Source organism: Scyliorhinus torazame, chromosome 9 (genome assembly GCF_047496885.1).
Source record: "Scyliorhinus torazame isolate Kashiwa2021f chromosome 9, sScyTor2.1, whole genome shotgun sequence".
Lineage (NCBI taxonomy): Eukaryota > Metazoa > Chordata > Chondrichthyes > Carcharhiniformes > Scyliorhinidae > Scyliorhinus > Scyliorhinus torazame.
Genome location: NC_092715.1, coordinates 8421985 through 8436025, shown reverse-complemented (window position 1 = coordinate 8436025; position 14041 = coordinate 8421985). Strand labels below are relative to the sequence as shown.

Sequence of the window (14041 nt, the reverse complement as noted above, 5' to 3'; positions counted from 1 at the left end):
CGAGGGAGTGGAGGGGATGGTGGGTGAGGGAGTGGAGGGGAGGATGGGCGAGGGAGTGGAGGGGAGGATGGGCGAGGGAGTGGAGGGGAGGATGGGCGAGGGAGTGGAGGGGTTGGTGGGTGAGGGAGTGGAGGGGATGGTGGGCGAGGGAGTGGAGGGGAGGATGGGCGAGGGAGTGGAGGGGTTGGTGGGTGAGGGAGTGGAGGGGATGGTGGGCGAGGGAGTGGAGGGGAGGATGGGCGAGGGAGTGGAGGGGAGGATGGGCGAGGGAGTGGAGGGGTTGGTGGGTGAGGGAGTGGAGGGGAGGATGGGCGAGCGAGTGGAGGGGAGGATGGGCGAGGGAGTGGAGGGGTTGGTGGGTGAGGGAGTGGAGGGGATGGTGGGCGAGGGAGTGGAGGGGAGGGTGGGCGAGGGAGTGGAGGGGATGGTGGGCGAGGGAGTGGAGGGGATGGTGGGCGAGGGAGTGGAGGGGATGGTGGGCGAGGGAGTGGAGGGGACGGTGGGCGAGGGAGTGGAGGGGATGGTGGGTGAGGGAATGGAGGGGTCGGTGGGTGAGGGAGTGGAGGGGAGGGTGGGCGAGGGTGTGGAGGGGAGGATGGGCGAGGGAGTGGAGGGGAGGATGGGCGAGGGAGTGGAGGGGATGGTGGGCGAGGGAGTGGAGGGGAGGATGGGCGAGGGAGTGGAGGGGATGGTGGGCGAGGGAGTGGAGGGGATGGTGGGCGAGGGAGTGGAGGGGATGGTGGGCGAGGGAGTGGAGGGGGGGAGGGGGAGGGGGGGAGGGGATGGTGGGCGAGGGAGTGGAGGGGTTGGTGGGCGAGGGAGTGGAGGGGATGGTGGGCGAGGGAGTGGAGGGGATGGTGGGCGAGGGAGTGGAGGGGATGGTGGGTGAGGGTGTGGAGGGGAGGATGGGCGAGGGAGTGGAGGGGTTGGTGGGCGAGGGAGTGGAGGGGTTGGTGGGCGAGGGAGTGGAGGGGAGGATGGGCGAGGGAGTGGAGAGGATGGTGGGTGAGGGAGTGGAGGGGATGGTGGGTGAGGGAGTGGAGGGGATGGTGGGTGAGGGAGTGGAGGGGATGTTGGGTGAGGGAGTGGCGGGGATGGTGGGCGAGGGAGTGGAGGGGATGGTGGGCGAGGGAGTGGAGGGGATGGTGGGCGAGGGAGTGGAGAGGGGGAGGGGGGGAGGGGATGGTGGGCGAGGGAGTGGAGGGGTTGGTGGGCGAGGGAGTGGAGGGGATGGTGGGCGAGGGAGTGGAGGGGATGGTGGGCGAGGGAGTGGAGGGGATGGTGGGTGAGGGTGTGGAGGGGAGGATGGGCGAGGGAGTGGAGGGGTTGGTGGGCGAGGGAGTGGAGGGGTTGGTGGGCGAGGGAGTGGAGGGGAGGATGGGCGAGGGAGTGGAGAGGATGGTGGGTGAGGGAGTGGAGGGGATGGTGGGTGAGGGAGTGGAGGGGATGTTGGGTGAGGGAGTGGCGGGGATGGTGGGTGAGGGAGTGGAGGGGATGGTGGGTGAGGGAGTGGAGGGGATGGTGGTTGAGGGAGTGGAGGGGATGGTGGGTGAGTGAAGGGGATGTTGGGCGAGGGAGTGGAGCGGATGGTGGGCGAGGGAGTGGAGGGGAGGATGTGCGAGGGTGTGGAGGGGATGGTGGGCGAGGGAGTGGAGGGGAGGATGGGCGAGGGAGTGGAAGGGATGGTGGGCGAGGGAGTGGAGGGGTTGGTGGGCGAGGGAGTGGAGGGGTTGGTGGGTGAGGGAGTGGAGGGGATGGTCGGCGAGGGAGTGGAGGGGATGGTGGGCGAGGGAGTGGAGGGGATGGTGGGCGAGGGAGTGGAGGGGAGGATGGGCGAGGGAGTGGAGGGGAGGATGGGCGAGGGAGTGGAGGGGATGGTGGGCGAGGGAGTGGAGGGGTTGGTGGGCGAGGGAGTGGAGGGATTGGTGGGTGAGGGAGTGGAGGGATTGGTGGGCGAGGGAGTGGAGGGGAGGATGGGCGAGGGAGTGGAGGGGATGGTGGGCGAGGGAGTGGAGGGGATGGTGGGCGAGGGGATGATGGGCGAGGGTGTGGAGGGGTTGGTGGGCGAGGGAGTGGAGGTGATGGTGGGCGAGGGAGTGGAGGGGAGTGTGGGCGAGGGTGTGGAGGGGACGGTGGGCGAGGGAGTGGAGGGGATGGTGGGCGAGGGAGTGGAGGGGATGGTGGGCGAGGGTGTGGAGGGGAGGGTGGGCGAGGGAGTGGAGGTGATGGTGGGCGAGGGAGTGGAGGGGAGTGTGGGCGAGGGTGTGGAGGGGAGGGTGGGGAGGGGATGGTGGGCGAGGGAGTGGAGGGGAAGGTGGGTGAGGGAGTGGAGGGGATGGTGGGCGAGGGAGTGGAGGGGAGGATGGGCGAGGGTGTGGAGGGGTTGGTGGGCGAGGGGATGATGGGCGAGGGTGTGGAGGGGTTGGTGGGCGAGGGAGTGGAGGGGAGGATGGGCGAGGGAGTGGAGGGGAGGATGGGCGAGGGAGTGGAGGGGAGGATGGGCGAGGGAGTGGAGGGGAGGATGGGCGAGGGAGTGGAGGGGTTGGTGGGCGAGGGAGTGGAGGGGAGGATGGGCGAGGGAGTGGAGGGGAGGATGGGCGAGGGAGTGGAGGGGAGGATGGGCGAGGGTGTGGAGGGGTTGGTGGGCGAGGGGATGATGGGCGAGGGTGTGGAGGGGTTGGTGGGCGAGGGAGTGGAGGGGAGGATGGGCGAGGGAGTGGAGGGGAGGATGGGCGAGGGAGTGGAGGGGAGGATGGGCGAGGGAGTGGAGGGGAGGATGGGCGGGGGAGTGGAGGGGTTGGTGGGCGAGGGAGTGGAGGGGAGGATGGGCGAGGGAGTGGAGGGGAGTGTGGGCGAGGGAGTGGAGGGGAGTGTGGGCGAGGGAGTGGAGGGGTTGGTGGGTGAGGGAGTGGAGGGGATGGTGGGCGAGGGAGTGGAGGGGAGGATGTGCGAGGGTGTGGAGGGGATGGTGGGCGAGGGAGTGGAGGGGAGGATGGGCGAGGGAGTGGAGGGGTTGGTGGGCGAGGGAGTGGAGGGGTTGGTGGGTGAAGGAGTGGAGGGGATGGTCGGCGAGGGAGTGGAGGGGATGGTGGGCGAGGGAGTGGAGGGGAGGATGGGCGAGGGAGTGGAGGGGAGGATGGGCGAGGGAGTGGAGGGGATGGTGGGCGAGGGAGTGGAGGGGTTGGTGGGCGAGGGAGTGGAGGGATTGGTGGGTGAGGGAGTGGAGGGGTTGGTGGGCGAGGGAGTGGAGGGGAGGATGGGCGAGGGAGTGGAGGGGATGGTGGGCGAGGGAGTGGAGGGGATGGTGGGCGAGGGGATGATGGGCGAGGGTGTGGAGGGGTTGGTGGGCGAGGGAGTGGAGGTGATGGTGGGCGAGGGAGTGGAGGGGAGTGTGGGCGAGGGAGTGGAGGGGAGGGTGGGCGAGGGAGTGGAGGGGATGGTGGGCGAGGGAGTGGAGGGGATGGTGGGCGAGGGAGTGGAGGTGATGGTGGGCGAGGGAGTGGAGGGGAGTGTGGGCGAGGGTGTGGAGGGGAGGGTGGGGAGGGGATGGTGGGCGAGGGAGTGGAGGGGAAGGTGGGTGAGGGAGTGGAGGGGATGGTGGGCGAGGGAGTGGAGGGGAGGATGGGCGAGGGTGTGGAGGGGTTGGTGGGCGAGGGGATGATGGGCGAGGGTGTGGAGGGGTTGGTGGGCGAGGGAGTGGAGGGGAGGATGGGCGAGGGAGTGGAGGGGAGGATGGGCGAGGGAGTGGAGGGGAGGATGGGCGAGGGAGTGGAGGGGAGGATGGGCGAGGGAGTGGAGGGGTTGGTGGGCGAGGGAGTGGAGGGGAGGATGGGCGAGGGAGTGGAGGGGAGGATGGGCGAGGGAGTGGAGGGGAGGATGGGCGAGGGTGTGGAGGGGTTGGTGGGCGAGGGGATGATGGGCGAGGGTGTGGAGGGGTTGGTGGGCGAGGGAGTGGAGGGGAGGATGGGCGAGGGAGTGGAGGGGAGGATGGGCGAGGGAGTGGAGGGGAGGATGGGCGAGGGAGTGGAGGGGAGGATGGGCGGGGGAGTGGAGGGGTTGGTGGGCGAGGGAGTGGAGGGGAGGATGGGCGAGGGAGTGGAGGGGAGTGTGGGCGAGGGAGTGGAGGGGAGTGTGGGCGAGGGAGTGGAGGGGTTGGTGGGTGAGGGAGTGGAGGGGATGGTGGGCGAGGGAGTGGAGGGGAGGATGTGCGAGGGTGTGGAGGGGATGGTGGGCGAGGGAGTGGAGGGGAGGATGGGCGAGGGAGTGGAGGGGTTGGTGGGCGAGGGAGTGGAGGGGTTGGTGGGTGAAGGAGTGGAGGGGATGGTCGGCGAGGGAGTGGAGGGGATGGTGGGCGAGGGAGTGGAGGGGAGGATGGGCGAGGGAGTGGAGGGGAGGATGGGCGAGGGAGTGGAGGGGATGGTGGGCGAGGGAGTGGAGGGGTTGGTGGGCGAGGGAGTGGAGGGATTGGTGGGTGAGGGAGTGGAGGGGTTGGTGGGCGAGGGAGTGGAGGGGAGGATGGGCGAGGGAGTGGAGGGGATGGTGGGCGAGGGAGTGGAGGGGATGGTGGGCGAGGGGATGATGGGCGAGGGTGTGGAGGGGTTGGTGGGCGAGGGAGTGGAGGTGATGGTGGGCGAGGGAGTGGAGGGGAGTGTGGGCGAGGGAGTGGAGGGGAGGGTGGGCGAGGGAGTGGAGGGGATGGTGGGCGAGGGAGTGGAGGGGATGGTGGGCGAGGGAGTGGAGGTGATGGTGGGCGAGGGAGTGGAGGGGAGTGTGGGCGAGGGTGTGGAGGGGAGGGTGGGGAGGGGATGGTGGGCGAGGGAGTGGAGGGGAAGGTGGGTGAGGGAGTGGAGGGGATGGTGGGCGAGGGAGTGGAGGGGAGGATGGGCGAGGGTGTGGAGGGGTTGGTGGGCGAGGGGATGATGGGCGAGGGTGTGGAGGGGTTGGTGGGCGAGGGAGTGGAGGGGAGGATGGGCGAGGGAGTGGAGGGGAGGATGGGCGAGGGAGTGGAGGGGAGGATGGGCGAGGGAGTGGAGGGGAGGATGGGCGAGGGAGTGGAGGGGTTGGTGGGCGAGGGAGTGGAGGGGAGGATGGGCGAGGGAGTGGAGGGGAGGATGGGCGAGGGAGTGGAGGGGAGGATGGGCGAGGGTGTGGAGGGGTTGGTGGGCGAGGGGCTGATGGGCGAGGGTGTGGAGGGGTTGGTGGGCGAGGGAGTGGAGGGGAGGATGGGCGAGGGAGTGGAGGGGAGGATGGGCGAGGGAGTGGAGGGGAGGATGGGCGAGGGAGTGGAGGGGAGGATGGGCGAGGGAGTGGAGGGGTTGGTGGGCGAGGGAGTGGAGGGGAGGATGGGCGAGGGAGTGGAGGGGATGGTGGGCGAGGGAGTGGAGGGGAGTGTGGGCGAGGGAGTGGAGGGGAGGATGGGCGAGGGAGTGGAGGGGAGGATGGGCGAGGGAGTGGAGGGGAGGATGGGCGAGGGAGTGGAGGGGAGGATGGGCGAGGGAGTGGAGGGGAGGATGGGCGAGGGAGTGGAGGGGTTGGTGGGCGAGGGAGTGGAGGGGAGGATGGGCGAGGGAGTGGAGGGGAGGATGGGCGAGGGAGTGGAGGGGTTGGTGGGCGAGGGAGTGGAGGGGAGGATGGGCGAGGGAGTGGAGGGGAGGATGGGCGAGGGAGTGGAGGGGAGGATGGGCGAGGGTGTGGAGGGGTTGGTGGGCGAGGGGCTGATGGGCGAGGGTGTGGAGGGGTTGGTGGGCGAGGGAGTGGAGGGGAGGATGGGCGAGGGAGTGGAGGGGAGGATGGGCGAGGGAGTGGAGGGGAGGATGGGCGAGGGAGTGGAGGGGAGGATGGGCGAGGGAGTGGAGGGGTTGGTGGGCGAGGGAGTGGAGGGGAGGATGGGCGAGGGAGTGGAGCGGATGGTGGGCGAGGGAGTGGAGGGGAGTGTGGGCGAGGGAGTGGAGGGGAGGATGGGCGAGGGAGTGGAGGGGAGGATGGGCGAGGGAGTGGAGGGGAGGATGGGCGAGGGAGTGGAGGGGAGGATGGGCGAGGGAGTGGAGGGGAGGATGGGCGAGGGAGTGGAGGGGTTGGTGGGCGAGGGAGTGGAGGGGATGGTGGGCGAGGGAGTGGAGGGGTGGGTGGGCGAGGGAGTGGAGGGGTGGGTGGGTGAGGGAGTGGAGGGGATGGTGGGCGAGGGAGTGGAGGGGATGGTGGGCGAGGGAGTGGAGGGGAGGATGGGCGAGGCAGTGGAGGGGTTGGTGGGTGAGTGAGTGGAGGGGTTGGTGGGCGAGGGAGTGGAGGGGATGGTGGGTGAGGGAGTGGAGGGGAGGATGGGCGAGGGAGTGGAGGGGAGGATGGGCGAGGGAGTGGAGGGGAGGATGGGCGAGGGAGTGGAGGGGTTGGTGGGTGAGGGAGTGGAGGGGATGGTGGGCGAGGGAGTGGAGGGGAGGATGGGCGAGGGAGTGGAGGGGTTGGTGGGTGAGGGAGTGGAGGGGATGGTGGGCGAGGGAGTGGAGGGGAGGATGGGCGAGGGAGTGGAGGGGAGGATGGGCGAGGGAGTGGAGGGGTTGGTGGGTGAGGGAGTGGAGGGGAGGATGGGCGAGCGAGTGGAGGGGAGGATGGGCGAGGGAGTGGAGGGGTTGGTGGGTGAGGGAGTGGAGGGGATGGTGGGCGAGGGAGTGGAGGGGAGGGTGGGCGAGGGAGTGGAGGGGATGGTGGGCGAGGGAGTGGAGGGGATGGTGGGCGAGGGAGTGGAGGGGATGGTGGGCGAGGGAGTGGAGGGGACGGTGGGCGAGGGAGTGGAGGGGATGGTGGGTGAGGGAATGGAGGGGTCGGTGGGTGAGGGAGTGGAGGGGAGGGTGGGCGAGGGTGTGGAGGGGAGGATGGGCGAGGGAGTGGAGGGGAGGATGGGCGAGGGAGTGGAGGGGATGGTGGGCGAGGGAGTGGAGGGGAGGATGGGCGAGGGAGTGGAGGGGATGGTGGGCGAGGGAGTGGAGGGGATGGTGGGCGAGGGAGTGGAGGGGATGGTGGGCGAGGGAGTGGAGGGGGGGAGGGGGAGGGGGGGAGGGGATGGTGGGCGAGGGAGTGGAGGGGTTGGTGGGCGAGGGAGTGGAGGGGATGGTGGGCGAGGGAGTGGAGGGGATGGTGGGCGAGGGAGTGGAGGGGATGGTGGGTGAGGGTGTGGAGGGGAGGATGGGCGAGGGAGTGGAGGGGTTGGTGGGCGAGGGAGTGGAGGGGTTGGTGGGCGAGGGAGTGGAGGGGAGGATGGGCGAGGGAGTGGAGAGGATGGTGGGTGAGGGAGTGGAGGGGATGGTGGGTGAGGGAGTGGAGGGGATGTTGGGTGAGGGAGTGGCGGGGATGGTGGGTGAGGGAGTGGAGGGGATGGTGGGTGAGGGAGTGGAGGGGATGGTGGTTGAGGGAGTGGAGGGGATGGTGGGTGAGTGAAGGGGATGTTGGGCGAGGGAGTGGAGCGGATGGTGGGCGAGGGAGTGGAGGGGAGGATGTGCGAGGGTGTGGAGGGGATGGTGGGCGAGGGAGTGGAGGGGAGGATGGGCGAGGGAGTGGAAGGGATGGTGGGCGAGGGAGTGGAGGGGTTGGTGGGCGAGGGAGTGGAGGGGTTGGTGGGTGAGGGAGTGGAGGGGATGGTCGGCGAGGGAGTGGAGGGGATGGTGGGCGAGGGAGTGGAGGGGATGGTGGGCGAGGGAGTGGAGGGGAGGATGGGCGAGGGAGTGGAGGGGAGGATGGGCGAGGGAGTGGAGGGGATGGTGGGCGAGGGAGTGGAGGGGTTGGTGGGCGAGGGAGTGGAGGGATTGGTGGGTGAGGGAGTGGAGGGATTGGTGGGCGAGGGAGTGGAGGGGAGGATGGGCGAGGGAGTGGAGGGGATGGTGGGCGAGGGAGTGGAGGGGATGGTGGGCGAGGGGATGATGGGCGAGGGTGTGGAGGGGTTGGTGGGCGAGGGAGTGGAGGTGATGGTGGGCGAGGGAGTGGAGGGGAGTGTGGGCGAGGGTGTGGAGGGGACGGTGGGCGAGGGAGTGGAGGGGATGGTGGGCGAGGGAGTGGAGGGGATGGTGGGCGAGGGTGTGGAGGGGAGGGTGGGCGAGGGAGTGGAGGTGATGGTGGGCGAGGGAGTGGAGGGGAGTGTGGGCGAGGGTGTGGAGGGGAGGGTGGGGAGGGGATGGTGGGCGAGGGAGTGGAGGGGAAGGTGGGTGAGGGAGTGGAGGGGATGGTGGGCGAGGGAGTGGAGGGGAGGATGGGCGAGGGTGTGGAGGGGTTGGTGGGCGAGGGGATGATGGGCGAGGGTGTGGAGGGGTTGATGGGCGAGGGAGTGGAGGGGAGGATGGGCGAGGGAGTGGAGGGGAGGATGGGCGAGGGAGTGGAGGGGAGGATGGGCGAGGGAGTGGAGGGGAGGATGGGCGAGGGAGTGGAGGGGAGGATGGGCGAGGGAGTGGAGGGGTTGGTGGGCGAGGGAGTGGAGGGGAGGATGGGCGAGGGAGTGGAGGGGAGGATGGGCGAGGGAGTGGAGGGGAGGATGGGCGAGGGTGTGGAGGGGTTGGTGGGCGAGGGGATGATGGGCGAGGGTGTGGAGGGGTTGGTGGGCGAGGGAGTGGAGGGGAGGATGGGCGAGGGAGTGGAGGGGAGGATGGGCGAGGGAGTGGAGGGGAGGATGGGCGAGGGAGTGGAGGGGAGGATGGGCGAGGGAGTGGAGGGGTTGGTGGGCGAGGGAGTGGAGGGGAGGATGGGCGAGGGAGTGGAGGGGAGTGTGGGCGAGGGAGTGGAGGGGAGGATGTGCGAGGGTTGGAGGGGATGGTGGGCGAGGGAGTGGAGGGGAGGATGGGCGAGGGAGTGGAGGGGTTGGTGGGCGAGGGAGTGGAGGGGTTGGTGGGTGAAGGAGTGGAGGGGATGGTCGGCGAGGGAGTGGAGGGGATGGTGGGCGAGGGAGTGGAGGGGAGGATGGGCGAGGGAGTGGAGGGGAGGATGGGCGAGGGAGTGGAGGGGATGGTGGGCGAGGGAGTGGAGGGGTTGGTGGGCGAGGGAGTGGAGGGATTGGTGGGTGAGGGAGTGGAGGGGTTGGTGGGCGAGGGAGTGGAGGGGAGGATGGGCGAGGGAGTGGAGGGGATGGTGGGCGAGGGAGTGGAGGGGATGGTGGGCGAGGGGATGATGGGCGAGGGTGTGGAGGGGTTGGTGGGCGAGGGAGTGGAGGTGATGGTGGGCGAGGGAGTGGAGGGGAGTGTGGGCGAGGGTGTGGAGGGGAGGGTGGGCGAGGGAGTGGAGGGGATGGTGGGCGAGGGAGTGGAGGGGATGGTGGGCGAGGGAGTGGAGGTGATGGTGGGCGAGGGAGTGGAGGGGAGTGTGGGCGAGGGTGTGGAGGGGAGGGTGGGGAGGGGATGGTGGGCGAGGGAGTGGAGGGGAAGGTGGGTGAGGGAGTGGAGGGGATGGTGGGCGAGGGAGTGGAGGGGAGGATGGGCGAGGGTGTGGAGGGGTTGGTGGGCGAGGGGATGATGGGCGAGGGTGTGGAGGGGTTGGTGGGCGAGGGAGTGGAGGGGAGGATGGGCGAGGGAGTGGAGGGGAGGATGGGCGAGGGAGTGGAGGGGAGGATGGGCGAGGGAGTGGAGGGGAGGATGGGCGAGGGAGTGGAGGGGTTGGTGGGCGAGGGAGTGGAGGGGAGGATGGGCGAGGGAGTGGAGGGGAGGATGGGCGAGGGAGTGGAGGGGAGGATGGGCGAGGGTGTGGAGGGGTTGGTGGGCGAGGGGCTGATGGGCGAGGGTGTGGAGGGGTTGGTGGGCGAGGGAGTGGAGGGGAGGATGGGCGAGGGAGTGGAGGGGAGGATGGGCGAGGGAGTGGAGGGGAGGATGGGCGAGGGAGTGGAGGGGAGGATGGGCGAGGGAGTGGAGGGGTTGGTGGGCGAGGGAGTGGAGGGGAGGATGGGCGAGGGAGTGGAGGGGATGGTGGGCGAGGGAGTGGAGGGGAGTGTGGGCGAGGGAGTGGAGGGGAGGATGGGCGAGGGAGTGGAGGGGAGGATGGGCGAGGGAGTGGAGGGGAGGATGGGCGAGGGAGTGGAGGGGAGGATGGGCGAGGGAGTGTAGGGGAGGATGGGCGAGGGAGTGGAGGGGAGGATGGGCGAGGGAGTGGAGGGGTTGGTGGGCGAGGGAGTGGAGGGGATGGTGGGCGAGGGAGTGGAGGGGTGGGTGGGTGAGGGGATGGTGGGTGAGGGAGTGGAGGGGATGGTGGGCGAGGGAGTGGAGGGGAGGATGGGCGAGGGAGTGGAGGGGTTGGTGGGTGAGTGAGTGGAGGGGTTGGTGGGCGAGGGAGTGGAGGGGATGGTGGGTGAGGGAGTGGAGGGGAGGATGGGCGAGGGAGTGGAGGGGAGGATGGGCGAGGGAGTGGAGGGGAGGATGGGCGAGGGAGTGGAGGGGTTGGTGGGTGAGGGAGTGGAGGGGATGGTGGGCGAGGGAGTGGAGGGGAGGATGGGCGAGGGAGTGGAGGGGTTGGTGGGTGAGGGAGTGGAGGGGATGGTGGGCGAGGGAGTGGAGGGGAGGATGGGCGAGGGAGTGGAGGGGAGGATGGGCGAGGGAGTGGAGGGGTTGGTGGGTGAGGGAGTGGAGGGGAGGATGGGCGAGCGAGTGGAGGGGAGGATGGGCGAGGGAGTGGAGGGGTTGGTGGGTGAGGGAGTGGAGGGGAGGATGGGCGAGGGAGTGGAGGGGAGGGGTGGGCGAGGGAGTGGAGGGGAGGATGGGCGAGGGAGTGGAGGGGAGGATGGGCGAGGGAGTGGAGGGGAGGATGGGCGAGGGAGTGGAGGGGTTGGTGGGTGAGGGAGTGGAGGGGTTGGTGGGTGAGGGAGTGGAGGGGTTGGTGGGCGAGGGAGTGGAGGGGAGGGTGGGCGAGGGAGTGGAGGGGAGGATGGGCGAGGGAGTGGAGGGGAGGATGGGCGAGGGAGTGGAGGGGTTGGTGGGTGAGGGAGTGGAGGGGAGGATGGGCGAGGGAGTGGAGGGGAGGGTGGGCGAGGGAGTGGAGGGGAGGATGGGCGAGGGAGTGGAGGGGAGGATGGGCGAGGGAGTGGAGGGGAGGATGGGCGAGGGAGTGGAGGGGTTGGTGGGTGAGGGAGTGGAGGGGTTGGTGGGTGAGGGAGTGGAGGGGTTGGTGGGCGAGGGAGTGGAGGGGAGGGTGGGCGAGGGAGTGGAGGGGAGGATGGGCGAGGGAGTGGAGGGGAGGATGGGCGAGGGAGTGGAGGGGTTGGTGGGTGAGGGAGTGGAGGGGAGGGTGGGCGAGGGAGTGGAGGGGTTGGTGGGTGAGGGAGTGGAGGGGAGGGGTGGGTGAGGGGAGGGTGGGCGAGGGAGTGGAGGGGAGGGTGGGTGAGGGGAGGGTGGGCGAGGGAGTGGAGGGGAGGGTGGGCGAGGGAGTGGAGGGGAGGATGGGCGAGGGAGTGGAGGGGAGGGTGGGTGAGGGAGTGGAGGGGAGGGTGGGCGAGGGAGTGGAGGGGAGGATGGGCGAGGGAGTGGAGGGGAGGATGGGCGAGGGAGTGGAGGGGATGGTGGGCGAGGGGAGTGGAGGGGAGGGTGGGTGAGGGAGTGGAGGGGAGGGTGGGCGAGGGAGTGGAGGGGAGGATGGGCGAGGGAGTGGAGGGGAGGATGGGCGAGGGAGTGGAGGGGATGGTGGGCGAGGGAGTGGAGGGGAGGGTGGGTGAGGGAGTGGAGGGGAGGGTGGGTGAGGGGAGGGTGGGTGAGGGTGTGGAGGGGAGGATGGGCGAGGGAGTGGAGGGGATGGTGGGCGAGGGAGTGGAGGGGAGGGTGGGTGAGGGAGTGGAGGGGAGGGTGGGTGAGGGGAGGGTGGGTGAGGGAGTGGAGGGGAGGATGGGCGAGGGAGTGGAGGGGAGGATGGGCGAGGGAGTGGAGGGGAGGATGGGCGAGGGAGTGGAGGGGATGGTGGGCGAGGGAGTGGAGGGGAGGATGGGCGAGGGAGTGGAGGGGAGGATGGGCGAGGGAGTGGAGGGGAGGGTGGGTGAGGGAGTGGAGGGGAGGGTGGGTGAGGGGAGGGTGGGTGAGGGGAGGGTGGGCGAGGGAGTGGAGGGGAGGGTGGGTGAGGGAGTGGAGGGGAGGGTGGGTGAGGGAGTGGAGGGGAGGGTGGGCGAGGGAGTGGAGGGGAGGGTGGGTGAGGGGAGTGGAGGGGAGGGTGGGTGAGGGGAGGGTGGGTGAGGGAGTGGAGGGGGAGGGTGGGTGAGGGAGTGGAGGGGATGGTGGGCGAGGGAGTGGAGGGGAGGGTGGGTGAGGGAGTGGAGGGGAGGGTGGGTGAGGGGAGGGTGGGTGAGGGAGTGGAGGGGAGGGTGGGTGAGGGGAGGGTGGGCGAGGGAGTGGAGGGGAGGGTGGGTGAGGGGAGGGTGGGCGAGGGAGTGGAGGGGTTGGTGGGTGAGGGAGTGGAGGGGATGGTGGGCGAGGGAGTGGAGGGGAGGGTGGGTGAGGGAGTGGAGGGGATGGAGGGTGAGGGAGTGGAGGGGAGGGTGGGTGAGGGAGTGGAGGGAGGGTGGGCGAGGGAGTGGAGGGGAGGGTGGGTGAGGGAGTGGAGGGGAGGGTGGGTGAGGGAGTGGAGGGGAGGGTGGGTGAGGGGAGGGTGGGTGAGGGAGTGGAGGGGAGGGTGGGTGAGGGGAGGGTGGGCGAGGGAGTGGAGGGGGAGGGGGAGGGGGAGGGTGGGGGAGGGGGAGGGGGAGGGGGGGGAGGGTGGGTGGGGAGGGAGGGGGAGGGAGGGGTTGGGGGGGGGAGGGGATGGGGAATGGGTGGGAGGTGGGGGGGGGAGGGGATGGGGAATGGGGGGGAGGGGAGGGGGAGGGGGGGGGAGGGTGGGTGGGGAGGGAGGGGGAGGGAGGGGTTGGGGGGGGGAGGGGATGGGGAATGGGTGGGAGGTGGGGGGGGAGGGGATGGGGAATGGGGGGGAGGGGAGGGGGGGGGGAGGGGGAGGGTGGGGGGGGGGGAGGGGATGGGGAATGGGTGGGAGGTGGGGGGGGAGGGGATGGGGAATGGGGGGGAGGGGAGGGGGGGGGAGGGGGAGGGTGGGGGAGGGGGAGGGGGAGGGGGGGGAGGGTGGGTGGGGAGGGAGGGGGAGGGAGGGGTTGGGGGGGGGAGGGGATGGGGAATGGGTGGGAGGTGGGGGGGGAGGGGATGGGGAATGGGGGGGAGGGGAGGGGGAGGGCGGAGGGAGGTTTGGGGTGGGGGAGGGGGTTGGGGGGGAGGGGTGGGGGAGGGGCTGCTCCCTGTTGGGTCGAATTCCTTTCTCAGTTTTTGAAACATTCTCCGTGTCGGCGCCGAGTGACGCGTGACGCTGACGGACGCGTGACGCCGGGTTACGCGTGACGCTGACGGACGCGTGACGCCGGGTGACGCGTGACGCTGACGGACGCGTGACGCCGGGTGACGCTGACGGACGCGTGACGCCGGGTGACGCGTGACGCCGGGTGACGCTGTGCATTTCCCTCCGACAGGTGTCTCCCAATCTGAAGCCCATGGTACAAGTTTGAGGGACATGGAGGGGCCGAGCCGACTCCCATCCGGCACCGAGACATCGGCATCATCACCGAGAGAAACCATTCCGGGCGGGGGGTCAGGGGGGGGTCGGGGGTCAGGGGGGGGTCAGGGGTCAGCAAATGTTAACCCGCAGTTTTTGAGATGATTGTGTTTTCTGTCACGCGCACCGATTGTCCCGCGCACTGCGCGCTCCCGAGGGCCGCACGCGGCGGGGGGGGGGGGGGGGGGGCGGGGAATGGGCGGTTCCGGTCTGACTGCAGCGTGAGGAGGGGGCTCTCACCGGGCCCGCGCCCCTCTCCACATTGCAGCCGCTTCGGGCCCAGTGAGAGCCCCTCACTGCTCCGCACCCCCAGGCGGCAGTCAGCTGTCTCCCTGCTGGCGGGACAATTGATGTCTCTAAATTGAGAACAGCCAGCCTGTCACACTTTACAATATGTATTCCTGACAACTTCTGTTTGTGTTCTGTGAACATCTGTCAGTGTGTGTGTGTCAGTGTGTGTGTGTCAGTGTGTGTCAGAGTGTGTGTGTGAGTCTGTGTGTGTGTG

At 70.2% G+C, this 14041-nt stretch overlaps 1 protein-coding gene across 2 annotated transcripts in view; it reads left to right on the top strand.

Moving 5' to 3' along the window:
* oxct1a (3-oxoacid CoA transferase 1a) overlaps window positions 1-13594 on the top strand; it is a 437799-nt gene extending 424205 nt beyond the window's left edge. For both annotated transcript variants that reach the window (XM_072515595.1, XM_072515594.1), the window contains exon 18: window positions 13454-13594. In XM_072515595.1, coding sequence (XP_072371696.1) covers window positions 13454-13489 — 36 coding nt within the window. In that variant the 3' untranslated portion in view covers window positions 13490-13594. The remainder of the gene's footprint in view (window positions 1-13453) is intronic.
* Window positions 13595-14041: the final 447 nt, after the last annotated feature.